Genomic DNA, 22,395 nt, shown 5'->3' with positions numbered 1-22,395 from the left:
CTACTAACATTCAGTTGGGGTCAGATGTTTATACATACATCACGATGTGCATGAAAGTCATATTAATTTAATATATATTAATTGCCATTTTAATTGCCCATAAAGTTCAATGCTCAGAACAATAGAAACATACGAAAAAGGTTGGAAGAAGATCGCAGTCTTTTAGAGACATTTTTTTAACCAGATTATAAGTTCAAACAATTATATCTAAGTTAGTAAGGTATTTGGATACGTCTCCACTTGTCTAGAAAAAGACCCAAACTGATATCAGGTTTGGATGTTCAACAACAACAAGGCACCAGCCTGCCATGATATGGAAACTGCTGGAACACCAACTGTCATTGTCCACGTTGAGCCAGTTTTACATGCCATGCACTGAGGGGGTGCCACCCAAGAAAGGAAACCAGTGGAAATGAGCAATTACCTACCTGCTTACCTACCTACGTTCCTATATACTGTATACCTGACGACTTATCTACCAATGAACGTGCTAACTTACTTATACTACCATGTAATCCATGTACATACCAGAGATGTCATGATCCTAATCATGGGATTTTTCTAAGGCTGATATTTGCCTTTTTTTAACTGATCTGCCTGCCGAGCCCAGACCATCTTCACCGCAGCTGTGTCCCAGTGTTTACATGGCTGATGATTGTACTCGCGTGAAAGATTCCTTCGAAAGGGATGCACGCTCAGGGAGACGCAACTGCATGTCCATATTCCTTGTTACACACATGCAGGCACATGAGTTCCAGGAGGGTGTGTGTCTTGCCAGAACATCAAATTTGAGAGCAAGCTGCCACAAACTTGTCGTATATCCACAGTGCGAAGACACTTCTGAGATACTAATCCTCACCACCATGGTGGAAAATAAACAAAGTTGCTTCCACGTACCATTATCACTGTAGGACTAGAGGAAAATGAATGGCTAAGAATACTACACACACAAACACACATCGAGCAGCACCACACATGAAGCTAACCGCTAAAAGCTTCAATGTAAAGTAGAGTGAACGATCCGTATGTCGATACAATCGAAACCTAGTATACTATCGGTAATAAACAGATAGTTTTCTTTTTCTTATTATGACAAAATATTTGTTTTGTCGTTTTTGTTATAGTTTTCAAACCAAGTGAGTAAGTCTCTGGATACAGAAAGGTTGTGAGGGCAAACCCCAAATGATTTAAGTGGGAGCCAATAGTAGTTTTTGCTTTTGTTGAGTTTTTGTGCACTAGCCACTGCATTGTGTTAAAAAAAAAATGTATGTAGCATCATCTGATTTACAACAATACCAGCAAATTCTAAATTTAATAAGGTAAGCTTGATTTAAAAAAAAGCGTTTATTGCGTTTACTTTAGTTATTTGCTGTTAAACATTTTCAGCTGTATAATCTACTGTCAAAATATCAGATCGGGACTTGAAATCAGATCTGATCTGAGACCAAAAAATGTTGATCCGGATATCCCTAGTACATACGTATACATACAGTACATACATACTGTACATACATATGTCTCCCTCTCCCCATTCCAATGTATCTCTTTACCTACCAAGCATAATTGTGAATTATGACACATCCTTAGTTGCGACGTGAACATCTTAAATAGACTTAAACTTACTATCAGTGCTAAAATTCAGTAGTTTGGTCTCCTCCAAGCTACCAGACTCCAACATGTACAGTCAATAAGAACCTGCTTCTTATAGTGAAAAAAGTCTGCACACTCTGACCTTCAGAATCCCGGTATGAACCCCACCAGCCATCAGACTGTCAGCTCCAGCTACCTCACCTCATCTTATTTCCGTCAGGTCGACTGATCCAAGGACACAAGCACCAGGGATCTGGCTTGTGGCGCAAAGTGTGTGTTATGTGTTCAAGCATGCATATTGTATACCTCAGTGTGTGTCTCTAAGCTCAGACGTCACTGTCGACACTCCTCAAAAATCTGTCTCATCCCTCCAACAATGTGACCCTGTGAACACGCTCCGCTTCCTGTCTCTCCCTGACCGGCTTCCTTCCCTGGAGGGACTCAAAGTCAGATGGTGCTCCTCTGATTCTCTTTCACTGATAAACACTCAGATTTCATACACTTTCTGGCCTGATCTACTAAAGGTGTGCATGGACTAAAATACGTGCAAACTTGATAGCACGCAAGAAGCTGATCTTTTAAACGTGTGCAAAGTGGATCACGTCTGTTAAGTGAGCAGAATAAGGCGTGCAATCTATCTTGCTGGTAAATGCTGTTCATCAAAACGCCCACATTACTGGGAGGTGAAAATGCAAATATATTATACAGCATGGCGCAATATGATTAATCAACACTCATCACCGTTTTGCGTTTTGTTTAGCACGTCTGAAAAGTATGTGTAAACTGACACGCACATGGCCATGAGAAATTATCCCGCTGCAAAGACAGACGATGGAGAATTCTCTGTCATAAATTTTTTTCTACATTTTTGCATAGTCCATCAGGGATAAAAAAAAAAATTAGACATTCGTCTATTAAGTAACGTCCTTTTATCATTTTATAGCTGAATGTTAACGAGCTGGATAAAACAAATTCAACTGATGTGTGTTGATGTCTGCTGTCGTTTTGTTTGTTGCGGTTTTTTTGTATTTACTATATAAAAAAACATTTAAATGTTTTCATTTATAATATATTTTATTAATGTATCTACTATATGAAAAAAAACGTATTCAAGTTTTTTATTTATAATGTATATTAGGATGTATGCTTTCCTATAGGAAAACAAAACTTAATGAAGTTTTATATTTATAATATATATATAATTAACATATTTTTTCATTTATAATACATATTATTAACGTATCTCCAATATGAAAAAAATTATATCATTTTTTTTCATTTATCCTATGTATTACTAACATATTTTGTCATTTATAATATATATTACTAACATATCTCCTATATGAAAAAATCTTCTTTAAGTATGCATTTTTTTGCGCCTTGAGCACAGTTAGTGCAGCCTCTCTCCCATGAGCAGGAAAAATGATAACATGTATGTGCAGTAAATAAGAGCGTCTTTGTGGTGATGCCCCGTATAGTACGCACACATTCCTCATTTAAATGATCATTTAACCTACTCAGTGGCCTAGTGGTTAGAGTGTCCGCCCTGAGATCGGTAGGTTGTGAGTTCAAACCCCGGCCGAGTCATACCAAAGACTATAAAAATGGGACCCATTACCTCCCTGCTTGGCACTCAGCATCAAGGGTTGGAATTGGGAGTTAAATCACCATAAATGACTCCCGGGCGCGGCCACGGCTGCTGCTCACTGCTCCCCTCACCTCCCAGGGGGTGATCAAGGGTGATGGGTCAAATGCAGAGAATACTTTTGCCACACCTAGTGTGTGTGACAATCATTGGTACTTTTTTTTTGTAACTTTTTTTTTTAATAAGGCGGCCTGCACCAATTTTGAATTGTCCACGCAGTCTTAGTAGATCACACGCAACACTCCCACTAATAGTACACACCATTTCATAGATTGCACACGCTGTTTAGCGCGTGGTATTGGCATCTCAGTAAATCAGGCCCTTCTGAATATGGAGGCCAACTTCACATGTGCACGCATCAGAAATAAGCATCTCATCTGCATAAGTCTGCGTCATGAGGGTCAAGGGTATGAGCACATGCCCTCCTGCGGCTGAAGGAGTTGATCTCAACAGAACCTTCTACACAAGTGTTTTCGCTGTGCATGTGAGAGCGTGCACGGCGGGCTCAGGGCGGTGTGAAAAGGCCAGTGGGTCTGGATTAGCCATCGCGCTGCAGGCGGGGGCATCAAACGAAGCAATGCACCCCGTTTCCACAGAGACCCTCTTATCTGGCGAGATGCACCCACACGCAGAGGTGAGGGGTCACGGTGGGTTGCCGAGCAGATGGGCAAACGGCAGGAAGTGACCTTGCAAACAGGAAGAGAGACGCTTCCCTATCAGGAGGAGCGCACAACGTGACACAAATAACTTATGACACACAAGTTGTGTTGTAAGCACATTTGCTGCCGCTGCCCCCCTCCCCCCCCCCCCCCCGCCCCCCCTCCTCTGTCCTACTTTTTTCTCCCTTTCCTCCACGGACACACTAACACAACCATAGTCACCATTAAAAACCTGAATGTGCTCACAACCGCTCAGCCCAGCGACTCTTATTTCTGCCCAAGTGAGCGCGAGGCAGGAAGTTGCGAGAGTGGCATGAAGGAGTATTGCTCAGTGTGGAATGTGAGCTCGGAAAAAAAAAAAGCGCTTTCCCTCCCCTTCATTGTCTCCTCTCAGTAGGTCAGAAAGTTGATAAGACTTGATGTTAATGGGAGTACTCCATCAAGCTGAGGAGTAAAGTTTATCAAGTTACTGCCGAATAAAGTTGTGTGTATAAATGATGACTTCTTCTGCAGGACTCTCCGACCAACAAGCTGCTGTATGCCAAAGAGATCCCAGAGTACAAGAAGAGGGTGCAGTGGTACTACCAGCAGATACAGGACATGGCGCCTCTCAGCGAGCAGGAGATGAACGCTCACCTGGCTGAGGAATCTCGAGTGAGTAACACAAGGTCGATAATACAGACCTTTTAGTTGTGGACTTCAATCTGATGGGAAAATCTGCACTGCGTCTTATAGAAATACAGAAATGATTTCAACACCAACCTGGCCTTGACGGAGATCTACAATTACGCCAAGAGATACAGAAACCAGGTATGAAGCATCTTCTTTTCATGAGGTCTGAGGTCATTCTCTTTGCGGATTAGCACCTATACATCACTCAGCCACATATTAGTGTCACAGACAAGGATCAGAGTGCTTGCAGCTCACTTACAAGCTGAAAGATGGCACGTTATCTCTTATCTGGAGCTAAATGGTGGTGGTTGTTGTTTTTTTTAATGAAGGCTAAACCTCTCAACCTTGTAGAAAATGATGAATATCAATTCAAAGTGGTGGAATTCTAACCAAGCAGTCTGCCTTATTGATGAGCGTGCAACAGTAATGTGATGCAACAAATCAGTATGTCTTTACAACGCCATCGATAAGTGGTGTTGTTATTATTGCATAGTGGAAACATTAAGGAACCATCGAGGGTCCGAGAAGAGCTGTCGGATTATGTAAAACCCTTTTAGTAGCATCAGACTTTTTCATCTCTGGCATCAATGAGAGATGGACTGGTGTAGTGTATCAGATGTAGGTCACTTGACAGAGGATGAAAAAAGGACACTGCAAAATATACTGTTATTAATGACAACTCTCTGTGTGTGTGTGTGTGTGTGTGTGTGTGTGTGTGTGTGTGTGTGTGTGTGTGTGTGTGTGTGTGTGTGTGTGTGTGTGTGTGTGTGTGTGTGTGTGTGTGTGTGTGTGTGTGTGTGTGTGTGTGTGTGTGTGTGTGTGTGTGTGTGTGTGTGTGTGTGTGTGTGTGTGTGTGTGTGTGTGTGTGTGTGTGTGTGTGTGTTATACACACATTTATATTACGACTGTCAGAATTAACGATTTAACTTATGTGTAATCACCCAAAAATTATTGCGCTTGAACATACAAATTACATTTTGCTGTACTTGTGCAATGACAATAAAATTCTTTACTTCTTTCTTATTTTACCTCAATCGCTATACGGTCAGTGATCAGATCAATGCATACGTCAGTACAAAAATGAGGCAAGAGACTCTGACTGGTGTGCTCGTTGGCGAATGTCACTCCAAAATACAGCCTGAAAGAATTTTCGATAAAACTGTTACCAAGTTTTGTGCAAATAAATGACACGCATTCAAGTTCCTGGATGTCATTCTGGCAATAAAATTGCATGTGTAAAAATATTGGGTAATGCAAGCGGGCAGTGCACCTGTGATTAATCATGGTAATGCAAATTCCAAAACGTAATTAATCTGATTTTTTTTTTTTATCATTTGACAGCCCTAATACATATTTGTATATGTATATTATATATATATATATATATATATATATATATATATATATATATATATATATATATATATATATATATATATATATATATATATATATATATATATATATATATATATATATATATATATATTTTTTTTATATATATATATATATATATATATATATATATATATATATATATATATATATATATATATATATATATATATATATATATATGTGTGTGTGTGTGTGTGTGTGTGCAAATATATTATATAAGCAGTAGAAAATGGATGGATGGATGGACTTATATATATATAAGTATATAATATAAAACTGTACATTTATATACATATATATACAGACTAGGGTTGTCCCGGCTGATACCAATAATTTAGTACCAAAATGTATATCAATAGTTTTCGATACTTTTCCAAATAAAGCGAACTACGAAAAATTTCAATATTGGCTTTATTTTAACAGAAAATCTTACACTACATTAAACACACACACTCAAAGAACAATTTTACAAGGTTAAAATATAAATTAAAAGGTATTGAAATGGCACGTCTTCCCTGTGCTCCTGCACCGGATCGAACAGCAGGACAGGTGTAACAACTATATTTTTACCTGTCACTTTTTATAACTCTGTATGTGGGGTGAGTGGCATGAGTAAGTGAGTGGGCAAGTTAGGAGGGGTAGCGCTAGCATGTGCAGGAGTGTCAATAGCATGGTGGATGTTCGGTTGTGCCCTGTGGAAATTATAAATAGTGACCAAGTTGTAACGGCCTCGTCATTCTGGCTTAAGAGCGGAGCCTTACGGACCCATTGTGAACTGAAAGGTGTTACATCGGTCCTGGAGAGAATGTCTCCCCTACTCTCCTCGACCACGGTCTGGGAGCCGACAAGCAGGAAATGTGTAAAACAGAACTCCCTGTTTAAAGTGTCACCTTTATTGTTAGTTTTCAAGTCCAAATACCTCCATATTGCACTTCACACACCCTCTCTATATTCAATGTGAAGATGGGCGGGGGCGCGAAATATGTTCTTCTTCTTGGGGGGGCGCAACAGAAAATATTTGAGAAGCACTGATCTAGTGGTACGCCAAAGATACACTTAAATACAGAAATGTTGCAATGCCGATACAGCACTTTTTGGAGGTATTGGTACGGGAGAGTACTTGTAACTAAAACTCTGATACCATACTAATATGTATTTGGGAAGAAACCTCAGGTCTACGAGCACACAGAAGCCAATAAGTCCGCTAGCATGCTAACATTGCTACATAGAAATGACTTCTTCTTCGCCTCTTTTTCTACCGGAAATGGAAGACCATTGCACCAATGGAAGACTCCAGACTGCTCTACAAAGCAAACATCATGTCGGCGATGTGGCAATATTTCAAACTTGAACAGCCAACAAGTCAGACGGTAACATGCAAACTTTGCAATATATCTGTTTCGAGGGTCGGGACGCATATAGGACGTTTCAACACAAGCACTTGAAAGGCCGCGTGCAGACGCGCACATTGAAGTTAGTGCAGCTAAAGCTAACGAGGCGGGACAACGACAAACCCTGACAGATTTGTTCCAGAGGAAAGAAAAGTTTTCATGAAAACCCCAACATAGAGTCAGCATTTGTAGTTAATAATATTGGACAATCACCCGCTCTCAGTGGTGAAGAATGTGGGATTTCGTCACTTGCCTGCTCGTAAATAATATGACCCAAACATTCCTTCCCCACCTGTGTAAAAGTCATCTCAAAGTTACAAGGTGCGGACTCTGTCAGCTTCCTGACAAGATATTTGGAGCAGTGACTTTTCTTTATCAGTGTGCTGTAGCCTCTAAACAGTGGTTCTTAATCTGGGTTCGATCCAACCCTAGGAGTTCGGTGAGTCGGCCTCAGGGGTTCGGCGGAGGTCAAGACACACCCGACTCATCATGTAAATAAAAACTTCTCCCTATCGGCGTATTATGGATACCCCTAAACAATTTTCCCTCTAATTTTCCATCTGATTTGCAGGTGTGTAATTTGTTGTGGTTCATTGTGTGCACCAGTAAAAAAAACATATAACTTTGTCTTGAATTTGGAAAAAAAAAAAAAATTGTATTTTTCACAAAGAAGGGTTTGGTGAATGCGCATGTGAAACTGCTGGGGTTCGGTACCTCCAACAAGGTTAAGAACCACTGCTCTAAAAGAAAGCTGGTAAGTTTTCTTGCATTTTTACTGAATTTTTATTTCCACAACATCTTGAAAATGGTCAAATCTCTTCAACTTCAGGGGTGATGCTCCCTGAACCCCCAAAAGGGCCCCTTCAACTACGGCTGATATTTTTCAATTCCTCTATTTTATTTTTACCTCCCCGGGAAGAAGCTTAGTCATTGCTGACTGCGCCTTGAAGGAGCCCCTGGTGAAAATAATAGTTAGTGGCTCTCTGCGCTCCAGACGCAAGCTAAGGGCCGAGGCTGCGAGTCGCAGCACTTAGTGAAAGGCCTCTGATTGCCTATTCTCTCGCCCCAGTTCAGTTCACTCCGCACGCTGACGCTAAGAGCTCTCGACATCCCAGCGACTGTGGCGACTACCGCGCGTGACAAAACTCAGCAGATGTTGGTTTTGTAAATATGTGAAGGGCTCTTTGTGGTGCGGAGGCATGCGTGAAGGCAGCTGAAGCAGGTGTCCTCTCCTGGTGGCATGAATGCATCACCGCCACTCAATGTCCTGCTTTTGTTTCCGCTCTCTTGTCCAGGTGGTGAACGCCTTGGAGTCCAACCCCACCGCACGCCGCACTCAGCTGCACCACAAGTTCGAGCAAGTCATCGCCCTGGTGGAGGACAACATCTATGAGTGCTGCAGCGAGGCCTGAGTCTCCTCCGCCCGTCGCCTCTCTCTCCTGCCGCCTTGCTCCTTCCTGCCCCGAGGAGATCGGACACGGCGGAATGAGCCTTGACGAGTGTCATTAGCGCTCTCCCCAGCGTGAAGCATAGCAAGGCCTGCATTTGTGAGGTGGAAATGCAGGCTCATTTTCCCAAATCTTTGAACTGAATTCCAATCTGGCTCAGCTATGCTTTAAAGGGAAGCGTGGAAGTGAGGCTTTTTTTCCGGATGTCTGTACAGTTAGTTAGACCTAAAGCCCTGGTGGTTGTCTTAACACACTGAACCCATTCCTCAAGGGAACGAGCCAATGAAGCACTGTATTGTACTATAATGTCCATAGCAATATTTATAGATGTCTTGTAATGCTTTCGGCTGGCCTGTGCGTCTGGAGGAAAAGGACGGTGACAAACTCTTCCTCCGTCACCCTAAAGCCTTCTCAGGTGCGACTCACCACCACCGGTGCTTTGAACATTCAGTCCCGATGTGCTTTGCGGCGGACGAGGGCTTGAGGACCAGAGACTGAAGTGGAGTGCAACTCGCTGGGAATTAAGAGCTGCCACAACCGTGTTGAAGTGATCCATGTGCTTGTAGACCAATCATTCTGACCAAACTGGAGGGAAATTTCAAATGTGATCTCTATATTATCTCATGCCGAATGTCTCCTATGACTGTATTTGTGATGCCAAATGATTTGTCAGACTTGGTGAAATAAACGACAGTATTTAGGGGTTTATTGCGTCTATGGCCATGACATCATAAAACTACTACTACTACTACTAAGATCCAAATAACAAGTGGCAAATAGCGTGTGCAAACTATAAAATTGTGTATACTATTCGTGGACATGTTGTGTGTGATCTACTAAGATTCCGTGTACAGTTGATAACAAGTACAAAAGTAGTGTTGACAACCCTATTTTAATGAGGATTTCAAATGTACTGTCACCATGGATACACTCATCTACTGTATATTAATGTTATCATGCTACTACCTGTGGCGTTTTGCTATGTTTTGAAACATCCATCCATCCATTTTCTACCGCTTGTCCCTTTCGGGGTCGCGGGGAGTGCTGGAGCCTATCTCAGCTGCATTTGGGCGGAAGGCGGGGTACACCCTGGACAAGTCGCCACCTCATCGCAGGGCCAACACAGATAGACAGACAACATTCACACTCACATTCACACACTAGGGCCAATTTAGTGTTGCCAATCAACCTATCCCCAGGTGCATGTCTTTGGAGGTGGGAGGAAGCCGGGTACTGGAGGTGGGAGGAAGCTGGAGTACCCGGAGGGAACCCACGCAGTCACGCTGAAGCTGCACTCTGGGAGACACTGGCACTAACGGCGAGCGTGCCCTGGAATAAACCAGATGCAAGAATATAAATATAGCAAGTTGTTTTCAAATAGAAAATATCCATCCATCCATTTTCTATCGCTTGTCCCTCTTTGTGTCACCTGAAGCCTATTCCAGCTGCACTTGGGCGGAATGCGGAGTACACCCTGGACAAGTCGCCACCTCATCGCGGGGCATAGACAACATTCACACTCACATTCACACACTTTAATACTATATCTCCTATATGGAAAAACTGACTGTTAAGGTATATATATATATATATATAGCCCTCAGAGGGTGAAGTGTCCTAATCACCAAACGGAACGGGGAAGAAGGAGCGCTGACACTGAAACTAACACTAAACACTGGGAAACAATATACAAAGCCAAAACATTCATGAAAGATAATGACACGAACGCCAATAAAAACACACCAGCAGACACCAAATTAAATCAATTGAATTAAGATTTAATTAGCCACCTTAAATTATCCAGTAACTATGAAATTACAAAATGATATTGCTGAAAGATTATATGTCTATTATCTTTATCTTTAGGGAAGTCTGGTCTTCTCTGCTTAGGCTGCTTCCCCCGCGACTCGACCTATGATAAGCGGAAGAAGATGGATGGATGGAATATCTTTATTCATGACAGTCCACATATGTTGACACACACACGTAGGACCAGTGGCGGAACAAGTCCCCTAAACCCAAATAATAAAGCTCATCCTAACATGATTTTACAACATACACATGCCTCACTGGGTTTACCATCCACAAGCTTTAACCAGGGTTTGAAAAGTTAGCCAGTCAGACATTTTTGCTCAAATTTGCATTTTCCTACATGTGTTTATTTTTCATTCGCTTTCGCCACAGCATCAGCACGTTCACAGCATGTAGGAAAAGTATGTTTTTTTATTTTGCCTATCATTCACGATCCTTATGTAAGACAAGAACACATATGTTTTTCTTTTTTATGCATTCTTAGTCGTAAATAAACGTCAGCAAAATCCCAACAATCCTAATTCTAACAATGGAGTCAATGGGAGTGCCTCTATTTCACCCACCAGGTCCTCTAAATAAGAGTTAGTTGATCAATCAATCAATCAATCAATGTTTATTTATATAGCCCTAAATCACAAGTGTCTCAAAGGGCTGCACAAGCCACAACGACATCCTCGGTACAGAGCCCAAATAAGGGCAAGGAAAACTCACCCAAGTGGGACGTCGGTGTGAATGACCATGAGAAACCTTGGAGAGGACCGCATATGTGGGTAACCCCCCCCCCCCCCCCTCTAGGGGAGACCGAAAGCAATGGATGTCGAGTGGGTCTGACATAATATTGTGAAAGTCCAGTCCATAGTAGATCTAACATAATAGTGAGAGTCCAGTCCATAGTGGATCTAACATAATAGTGAAAGTCCAGTCCATAGTAGATCTAACATTAGTGAAAGTCCAGTCCATAGTGGATCTAACATAATAGTGAGAGTCCAGTCCATAGTGGATCTAACATAATAGTGAGAGTCCAGTCCATAGTGGGGCCAGCAGGAAACCATCCCGAGCGGAGACGGGTCAGCAGCGCAGAGATGTCCCCAACCGATGCACAGGCGAGCGGTCCACCCCAGGTCCCGACTCTGGATAGCCGCAGTTCATCCATGGCCACCGAACCTGTGTGCCCCCCCCCCCCCAACCCCACCCCCCACCCACAAGAGAGAGTGGGGCAGAGGAGAAAAGAAACGGCAGATCAACTGGTCTACAAGGGGGTCTATTTAAAGGCTAGAGTATACAAATGAGTTTGATCAAGATAATATACACAAAAGTCATTTTTAAAATGTTAATAAATCTCTTTTTAACATGCTGTAAAACTGTATATCCTCTGAAAATATGTCTTATAATAGCATAGCACAAACTGGTGGATATTTTTTTAATCAGGATACAATTTTAAAAAATTGTTCAAAGGTTTAATGGAATAATAAATGAACATCATACTAGGACTGCAAATAATGCATGTGTTCATAAATGGATGACTGATTAAAATATTTTAGAAAAAGACACATCATAGAATGATATTTGCATCCTTTAGATCAGGGGTGAGCAATTCATTTTCACCGGGGGCCGTATAAGCAACCCAAGCACTGCTGGAGGGCCACACGACAATATTTCAATTAAATTTCGCTCAATATTATTTTTGATATACCGTAAGATAAATAATAATGATGATAATAATAATAATAATTAATAATAATAATAATAATTTAATTTAACCTTAACCTAACTTAACTTTATACAAAAGCAGATTGCTTTTGATGGTCACTTTATCCTGCATTATCCAACATTTTTCCCCATCAGATTTGGACAACCATCTGTTGTTAAAAATAGTTTTTAATCATATTTATTTTATATTGTTTTTTATATTGGTTTTATATGTAATTGTTTTTTCTTTTTATTCAGTCATTGGTGGAGCTAAGGATAATATTTGAATATTGTTTTTAATATTGTTGTGCAGCACTTTGGAAACATTTTGTTGTTTAAATGTGCTATATAAATAAAGTGGATTGGATTGTCACACCTGCCAGCTTGTCCCATTTCAGTCCTAACATGTCCAAACACGCATTTACCTATGTGAACAAGTCATTACTTGTGGTTGTCTCTTTAATTGACTGCATGGCTGCCAGCTACTCCGTGATTTCAAAGTCTGCAGTTATCCTACGTAAGAAGATGAGCAGCTGGGCGGTGTCACGTACATCACAGATCTCATCCAAAATTTGCGAAAAACAGTCCATGTCTCCGGGCATATCAGCGCAACAAAGTCCAATAAGCACTCCTTAATAAACTCTCCGTCAGAAAACGCTTTACTTTTTCTGGCGCTTTTGTGAGAAATGACGAAACTTGTCCTGACGGCTGCATCTCTGGGGGTGTGAAATATGGCAAAAAGTCCTTGTTGGGTTTGCAGTTTTACCATCAACGCATCAGCCTCCCTTGCGCGCGCTTCATCAGACACATTCCGGTATTTTTCCTCGTGTTTCTTCGTGTAGTGGCGATTAAAATGATATTCTTTAAACACTGCAAGCTGTGTACCACAAATTAAGCACACGGCTTTACCATTAATTTATGTAAAGAAATACTTGCCAGTCCATGTCTTGTTGAAAACACGCCATTCGTCATCAACTTTTCTTTTTTTAGCGTCTCATCACTTGTCTCTATGCACCTTCACTCACAGGCTCCCCCCCCGGACATACGGCATAAATAACACATTTCAAAATAAAAGCAGCACAGTTGTATTGCGTGCACGACATAGATGTTTTTTAAACTTTATTTTGTAATTTGTGATTGCGCCGTTCAATTCACTCACAATCGCACACGCGCATACGTCCACACGGAAGTAATACAAATAACGCTTTTCAAAACAAAAGCAGCACCGTTGTATTGCACACTCGACATAGATACTTTTTGAAATGTATTTTGTAATTTATGATTGGCCTCACGCGGGCCGGACAGGGATGCGCAAAGTGCCGGATGCGGCCCGCGGGCCGTACAATGCCCAGGTCTGCTTTAGATGCATTGAAAATAAAACGAGTCACTTCAACATCTTGAATAGAGTACATTTTACACCCTCTCAGTTGTTTAAATGGGTACAGTAGATATGATATATAAAGTGTCAGGCAGCTGAAGGAACTGTCAGTCATTTACTTTGGGGATTTCAGAGAATACAAGTTGTGGTCTTGTGAGAATACTCTTCTTTGACCACCCAAGGTCACCTTAGGTCACACGTCAAGTGCGTCACCAGACCTGCTAATGTTAGCCAAGTTAGCTGTCCATGTGTGTTGAAATGGAGGCTGAAATAAAGGAGTCGTGTATGAAACAAGCTCACCTTCCTCATGAACATGACAAGGTGTTAAGTTGAGGACTACATGCCAACACTCACCAACAAATGGCAAAGTTTGGGCCCCCAGAGCCGTTTTATTTTGCCGTATTGAGGCAGCGCTTTTTACGCTGGGCCTGGAGCTTGCAAGAACTCTTGTATCCAGTTTGAAAGCTGCAGCCAGAGAAAAGAAACACACAAACAGACATAGCAAGTTATTGATGACGCCATTGTTCGATTGATTGAATTACTACTATCTACTCAGTCCTACGATTGTGTATCAATGATTTAATACCTCTGTACATCAAATGTTATGCTTTTTATTGCCATTTAAAGGCCTACTGAAATGAATTTTTTTTATTTAAACGGGGATAGCAGATCTATTCTATGTGTCATACTTGATCATTTCGCGATATTGCCATATTTTTGCTGAAAGGATTTAGTATAGAACAACGACGATAAAGATCGCAACTTTTGGTATCTGATAAAAAAAGGCTTGCCCCTACCGGAAGTAGCGTGACGTAGTCAGTTGAACATATACGCAAAGTTCCCTATTGTTTACAATGATGGCCGCATGAAGTGAGAGAGATTCGGACCGAGAAAGCGACGATTTCCCCATTAATTTGAGCGAGGATGAAATATTTTTAAATGAGGAAAGTGCAAGTGAAGGACTAGTGGGGAGTGGAAGATGCTGTGAGAGCCGGGGGTGACCTGATATTCAGCTGGAAATGACTACAACAGTAAATAAACACAAGACATATATATACTCTATTAGCCACAACACAACCAGGCTTATATTTAATATGCCACAAATTAATCCCGCATAAAAACACCTAGGTGTTTGTTATGCTAGCTCCTAGCTCCTAGCTCCTAGCTACTAGCTCGAGCTAGTTATACGATCCCGTATATATAACCCGCCAATACAATTCAAACACCTGCATAACACACACACTCACTCAGCCCAAACAACCGGTCACCTAACCCAAGGTTCATAAAGCTTATATATTTAATCAAAGTTACGTACATGACACGCACGTACGGGCAAGCAATCAAATGTTTGGAAGCGCGCGGGTGGGACCTGATATTCAGCTGGGAATGACTACAACAATAAATAAACACAAGACATATATATACTCTATTAGCCACAACACAACCAGGCTTATATTTAATATGCCACAAATTAATCCTAATGCTAGCTCCTAGCTACTAGCTCGAGCTAGTTATAGCAAGCGATCAAATGTTTGGAAGCGCAGCTGTGTACTCACGTTATCGCCACTGTGTATCCAAATCAAAGTCCTCCTGGTAAGAGTCTCTGTTGTCCGAGTTCTTCCATCTTGACTGCATCTTTCGGGAATGTAAACAAAGAAGCGCCGGCTGTGTACGTGTTGTTGCTGACTTCCCTCGCAAAATAGACACTTCGCACCGACAACTTTCTTCTTTGCTTGCTCAGCTTCTTTCTCCATAATGCAATGAACAAATTGCAACAGATTCACCAACACAGATGTCCAGAATACTGTGGAATAATGAGATGAAAACAGAGCTATTTCGTATTGACTTCAATGGTGTCCGAATACTTCCGTTTCAATGATTGACGTCACGCGCATACGTCAACCCTCAGAGGCGTTTCGAACCGGAAGTTTAGCGGGAAATTTAAAATTGCACTTTATAAGTTAACCCGGCCGTATTGGCATGTGTTGCAATGTTAAGATTTCATCATTGATATATAAACTATCAGACTGCGTGGTCGGTAGTAGTGGCTTTCAGTAGGCCTTTAAGGTCTACATTTGAGCAAAATCCATTTAATAACTTGTAATGCCTGGCAGAAACCCTGTTTGAGTGAAGTACAGTAATTGTTAGAATTGAATTGTTACCTGGATATTTGGCTCCCTGATGCTGGCAGTATTGGCACATTTGGTCGGCCTGAATCGCTGCCAACAACCATGTGGCCAGTTTTTGTCATTTTGCCTATTTTGGTTTTCTTTTTTCTTGTGCTTTACTGCTCCACTTTTGTTGTCCACTATTAGTAATTCTACTTATGTTAACTTTGACTATAAAAATGGGACTCATTACCTCCCTGCTTGGCACTCAGCATCAAGGGTTGGAATTGAGGGTTAAATCACCAAAAATTATTCCCTGGCGTGGCCACCGCTGCTGCTCACTGCTCCCCTCACCTCCCTGGGGGTGAGGGTGATGGGTCAAATGCAGAGGATAATCTCACCACACCTGGTGTGTGACAATCATTGGTACTTTAACTTTTTAAATGCTCACTGTCTGTCTCACCGCCGTCTCTCTGTTTACAACTGATAAGTCACATGGTGGACAGTTGATGACAATTTCACCCAAAATACACTCCAAGTATATTCTGGTTGAATATTGACCATACCATCGTCTGCGATTCACTTCATTTGCAGGTCGTAAAGTGAAAATGTGAGAGTGAAAATAAAGCCAGTTGTCCACCATTCTGAGCTCTTATGGGCTCAGTCTCCGGCCGCGGGAGAGCACCGCACTCCCCAGCCTAAGTGCCCGGCTCCCCCCACCCCAGCACCCTCTATAGCCCCACCCCTGCGTAGGACGTAGGATTCTCTTTCCATTAATGGTCTCTGCAGCGCGATCGCCTCCTTTCTCACAGCAATTTGCAAATTGCTAAATACAGACGCAACAATTTTAGTCTTGATTAATCACATTGTAAGTGCTAAATGGATAGATTTGCATCTTCTTTTCCCAATCAATCAATCAATCAAAGTTTATTTATATAGCCCTAAATCATGAGTGTCTCAAAGGGCTGCACAAGCCACAACGACATCCTCGGCTCAGATCCCACATCAGGGCAAGAAAAAACTCAACCCAATGGGCTGACAATGAGAAACCTTGGAGGGGACTGCAGATGTGGGGACCCCCCCCTGTGCGTCAAATGGATCCGGCAAAATAGTGTGAGAGTCCAGTCCATGGATCTAACATAATACTGTGAGAGTCCAGTCCATAGTGGATCTAACATAATAGTGTGAGACTCCGTCCATAGTGGATCTAACATAATAGTGAGAGAGTCCAGTCCATAGTGGATCTAACATAATAGTGTGAGAGTCCGTCCATAGTGGATCTAACATAATAGTGTGAGAGTCCAGTCCATAGTGGATCTCACATAATAGTGTGAGAGTCCAGTCCATAGTGGATCTAACATAATAGTGTGAGAGTCCGTCCATAGTGGATCTAACATAATAGTGTGAGAGTCCGTCCATAGTGGATCTCACATAATAGTGTGAGAGTCCAGTCCAAAGTGGATCTCACATAATAGTGTGAGAGTCCAGTCCATAGTGGATCTAACATAATAGTGGGAGAGTCCAGTCCATAGTGGATCTCACATAATAGTGTGAGAGTCCAGTCCAAAGTGGATCTCACATAATAGTGTGAGAGTCCGTCCATAGTGGATCTAACATAATAGTGTGAGAGTCTGTCCATAGTGGATCTAACATAATAGTGTGAGAGTCCAGTCCATGGTAGATCTCACATAATAGTGTGAGAGTCCGTCCATAGTGGATCTAACATAATAGTGTGAGAGTCCTGTCCATAGTGGATCTAACATAATAGTGGGAGAGTCCGTCCATAGTGGATCTAACATAATAGTGGGAGAGTCCGTCCATAGTGGATCTAACATAATAGTGTGAGAGTCCGTCCATAGTGGATCTAACATAATAGTGTGAGAGTCCAGTCCAAAGTGGATCTCACATAATAGTGTGAGAGTCCAGTCCATAGTGGATCTAACATAATAGTGGGAGAGTCCGTCCATAGTGGATCTAACATAATAGTGGGAGAGTCCGTCCATAGTGGATCTAACATAATAGTGTGAGAGTCCGTCCATAGTGGATCTAACATAATAGTGTGAGAGTCCAGTCCATAGTGGATCTAACATAATAGTGTGAGAGTCCGTCCATAGTGGATCTAACATAATAGTGTGAGAGTCCGTCCATAGTGGGGCCAGCAGGGTATCATCTTGAGTGGAGACAGGTCAGCAACGCAGGGACGTCTCCAACTGATGCACAGATGAGTGGTCCACCCCGGGTCCCGACTTTGGACAGCTAGCGCTTCATCTGTGGGTGTTGTGATGATCGGCATACATTCTGCATATACATGAAGACCAACACGCTAAATGGATTGTGCTCTCTATTCTGCTCTTTTAAGAGACGCAATCCTGTGCGCTTTAGGTGCGCTATCAAATTTGCACGTGTTTTAATATGCGCAGGCATTTAATAGATCAGGCCCTAAAAAGGTTTTCTAAAAAGGTGAAATGTTGCAACATTTGATGAGCATCAACATTGGTTTCAGCTCTAAAAAAGCCCGCCTGCCAACATCTGGAACTTTTTTAGTTTTCCTCGTAAAAAGAAAAAGTGAAGTAAGAGGAAGGCCAGACAGACGTGGAGTTTTGTTTCTTTTTTTATTGCAAGACATTAAACAAAGTCCACCAGAACTTTTTGCACAGTGAACCAAATCAGCATCATATTCATATATCTTTGATGCCCATCCAGCCACACACACACACACACACACACACACACACACACACACACACACACACACACACACACACACACACACACACACACACACACACACACACACACACACACACACACACACACAAGTCTCCCCTAAGAGGCATAGTTCAGGTCCATCTGTTTACATTCACGTCCTAGTCAGTGGACACCTCACCTTCACCCTCATTAAGATAAGAGAAACTACACATGGCGCTCTAAAAGCTCAGCCGAGACACCTAAAAGAACTCATTTGTTGGAGTTCATTTGTTGAAAACAAACCAATTAAGAAGACAACCTACAGTGGAGCAAACTAATGCTGTAGACCACAACGACAACCACCATCATTATGTCTGCTTGACAGTGGATTGTCCTCACAGCACATTTACAGTCCTTGCTGGTACATCCATTGCATCATGCAAGCAGCCGTTACAAAAGCAATGTTCAGTGGAAGAAAGTGCAAAAGTGAACAGTTAGGGAGCCACTTAAAAACTGTATTTTTGCATCGCAACAGCTTTTAAAGCTAACCTGTAATTTCCTCCAATGCAACGTTCACGCTGGGAATGTGGCACCCAGCAGGATATTGTCTGAAGGATGGGTTGCTTCCTGTCACAGTTTTTCACACTGGAGATATAAAGTATAGTTATTGTCAAAATTATTCATAGCCGAGACAATTTTTGAGTTAAAGGGAATTTTAATTTGGTGAATATTTATCTTTTCACTGGAAATGACAAAGATGTAAGAAGTTATGTTGGAGGAAAGACTGAAAATAATTTCTATTTTCAGAGTTTATGCTAATATTACACAATTCTGAGGCAATACAATCTCTTACACAATTTTAAACGATGCTGCTTGATTCCAGCTCAAGAAAAAATAAGAAAAACACTTGCCAGACTGCTCGATCAGTGTTTGTTTGTCAACTTTTTTTGAGCCAAGGCACATTTTATTCATTGAAAAAATCCCGAGGCACACCGCGAGCAGAAAATGTTTAAAAAAATGTAACTTAGTAGCCGATATCGATAAATAAAAAGTCGTTCTCGCAATTGTTGGATATGAATTCAAACCATAACCAACCATGCTTCACTATAGCTCTTGTCTCAAAGTAGGTGTACTGTAACGACCTGTCATATTACGTTGTGACTTACTGAGTTTTTTTATGTTTTCCTGTGTGTCGTGTTTTAGTTCTTGTCTTGCGCTGCTATTTTGGTGTTTTTTCCTGTTTTGTTGGTATTTTCCAGTTGCAGTTTCATGTCTTCCTTGAGTGCTATTCTCCACACCTGCTTCGTTTTAGCAATCAAGAATATTTCAGTTGTACGGACGCTTTCCTTCTTTGTGGGGACATTGTTGATTGTCATGTCATGTTTGGATGTACATTGTGGACGCCGTCTTTGCTCCACAGTAAGTCTTTGCTGTCGTCCAGCATTCTGTTTTTGTTTACTTTGCAGCCAGTTCAGTTTTAGTTTTGTTTTGCATAGCCATGTCTAAGCTTTAATGCCTTTTCTTAGCGGCACTCGCCTTTTATTATTTTTGGTTTAAGCATTAGATACCTTTTTTACCTGCACACCGCCTTCCGCGGTCGTCTGCATGTTGTGATCATGACACAATGTGTTCCCGACATCTACACAGCATTTAGCTTCCTGCTGCCACCTACTGACATGGAAGAGTATTACAGGGTTACTCTGCCGAGCTCTAGACAGCACCGACACTCAACAACGGCACATTATTTGCAAAATATAATTACTGGTTTGCAAAAAATGTTTTTAACCCAATTAGGTGAAATTACATAATCTCCCACGGCACACCAGACTGTATTTCACGGTATACAGTGTGCCGCGTCACAGTGGTTAAAAAACACTGTGCTAGACTAACTTCAATTAAAGGCAAAATGTACAATACACTAATAAACGCAAGATATGCTCCAAAAAACAAGGAATTTAAGGAATAGGACAGGGCTTAATCGTGTTTAATTCCCTGCGGAGACCCTCACAATGCCACACTTCATTAGGGGCCAGACTGGACCTGCATGTTTATTATTAAATGTTGTGCGCTTCCTCGCATTTCTGAGTGCCTTAACTTGCATGAAATCTCACCAAAGTTTGCAAGTTGGCAAATGTCTGTTTTTAGGGTCTTAAACACAAAAATCACTCAGTAGCTCCCCCTGTATTTTTTTCTTGACAAATGATCCCCTGCTCCTACACCAGGGGTGGGCAATTAATTTTTACCGGGGGCCGCATGAGCAACCCGAGCACTGCTGGAGGGCCACATCGACAATATTTCAATTAAATTTTGCTCAATATTATTTTTGATATATACCGTAAGATAAATAATAATAATAATTAATAATAATAGTAATACTTCAACATAGTGTATGTAACAGCATTCCATGACTAATATAAATAAATTAACATTAATAATAAATGACAGTAAAATAAGCACACGTATGACTGAGGAGTCATAGTGTAACTTTGTGTGATGTTTGAGTTGTCCGACTTTTTGTGTGGCCATAAACGCACCAGTGGTTTAGTGCTATGCGTGTTGGTGACAGATGACAAGTTGGTTTTGGCCTGGTTTGTACGGCAGAAAATGACTAGTTTTTCGAGATAGAAGTGTTTTACTTATGTTTTTGGTGTGGTTATGGCCGAATATAAACAGTTTTGCTCAATAAAGTGATCGATATAATTCCTGGCCTCGAAGCATCTCGATAGACGTTACAATAATTGAACGGTGTTCAATTGAACGGTGTTGACGAACACCGTTAAAGCCGCTTGTTGTCACTGTCACTCAAAGTTGCATTGCAAAATTCCATAGAATAAATATGTTTATTTTGTTTAGAATTCAGATGGGATTTGATTTGGTGCGCGGCATATATTTGCTGCGCGCAGCAGACGCTTGAGCAGTGCGCAATTGCGCAGGCACGCACCTTAGAGGGAACGTTGCATGGCAGTCCATGTCTTGTTGGAAACACGCCATTCCTCATCAACTTTTCTCTTTTTAGCGTCTCGGGTGTAAACCGTGCATCACTTGTCGCTGCATGTGCACCTTCACTCGCAGGTTACACACTGACACACGCCCATTAATAATAATTTTCAAAATAAAAGCAGCACAGTTGTATTGCGCGCACGACATAGATGTTTTTTCAACTTTATTTTGTAATTAATGATTGCAGCTGTTCACATTCACTCACAATCACGCACACGCATACGTCCACACGGAAGTAATACAAATAACGATTTTCAAAACAAAAGCAGCACCGTTGTATTGCACACTCGACATAGATACTTTTTAAAATGTATTTTGTAATTTATAATTGGCCTCACGCGGGCCGGACAGGGACGCACAAAGGGCCGGATGCGGCCCGCGGGCCGCAGAATGCCCAGGTCCTCTCCTACACCTTAAGATGTGGGCAAAGCATGGCCACAGACTCTTATGGTCAGTCTGATGAATGGTTGGAGTTTATTTCAGACATGCATGCAATTACAACATGATACATCACAATTTCCAGTTTCTCTTTTCAACATGTTTGAAAAAGAGTAGAAAGAAGCAGAGCTTATTTAATCCTACCCCTTTTCCACTACATAGCAATGCTAACACTTTTGTTCACTTCCTGTTCTCATTTTATTCACACTATACTCCATAAATGATAACATTAGAACAAATAAATGAATACATAATAAATAAACAATAGACAAAGAGCAGCTAGAAAACTTCTATGGAATTACAAAAACCGAGACTCAGATTTCCCTCGCCCGGATGCGGGTCACAGGGCCCCCCCTCTGGAGCCAGGCCCCGGTGACCCGGCCGGGCACAGCTCGAAGAGGCAACGTGGGTCCCCCCTCTAATGGGCTCACCACTCATGGGAGGGGCCATAGAGGTCGGGTGCGTTGTGAGCTGGGCGG

At 41.6% G+C, this 22,395-nt stretch overlaps 1 protein-coding gene across 1 annotated transcript in view; it reads left to right on the top strand.

Annotated features, from left to right (window-relative positions):
- plxnd1 (plexin D1) overlaps nucleotides 1-9,745 on the top strand; it is a 160,023-nt gene extending 150,278 nt beyond the window's left edge. Inside the window, exons 34-36 of the mRNA XM_062053578.1 lie at nucleotides 4,408-4,548; nucleotides 4,630-4,704; nucleotides 8,651-9,745. Coding sequence (XP_061909562.1) covers nucleotides 4,408-4,548; nucleotides 4,630-4,704; nucleotides 8,651-8,767 — 333 coding nt within the window. The 3' untranslated portion in view covers nucleotides 8,768-9,745. The remainder of the gene's footprint in view (nucleotides 1-4,407; nucleotides 4,549-4,629; nucleotides 4,705-8,650) is intronic.
- The last annotated feature ends 12,650 nt before the right edge of the window (nucleotides 9,746-22,395 follow it).

The sequence above is a fragment of the Entelurus aequoreus genome, linkage group LG07 (genome assembly GCF_033978785.1).
Source record: "Entelurus aequoreus isolate RoL-2023_Sb linkage group LG07, RoL_Eaeq_v1.1, whole genome shotgun sequence".
In the NCBI taxonomy this organism is placed as follows: domain Eukaryota; kingdom Metazoa; phylum Chordata; class Actinopteri; order Syngnathiformes; family Syngnathidae; genus Entelurus; species Entelurus aequoreus.
The sequence above is the reverse complement of the archived record's forward strand: the minus strand, read 5'-3'. Positions and strand labels throughout refer to the sequence as shown.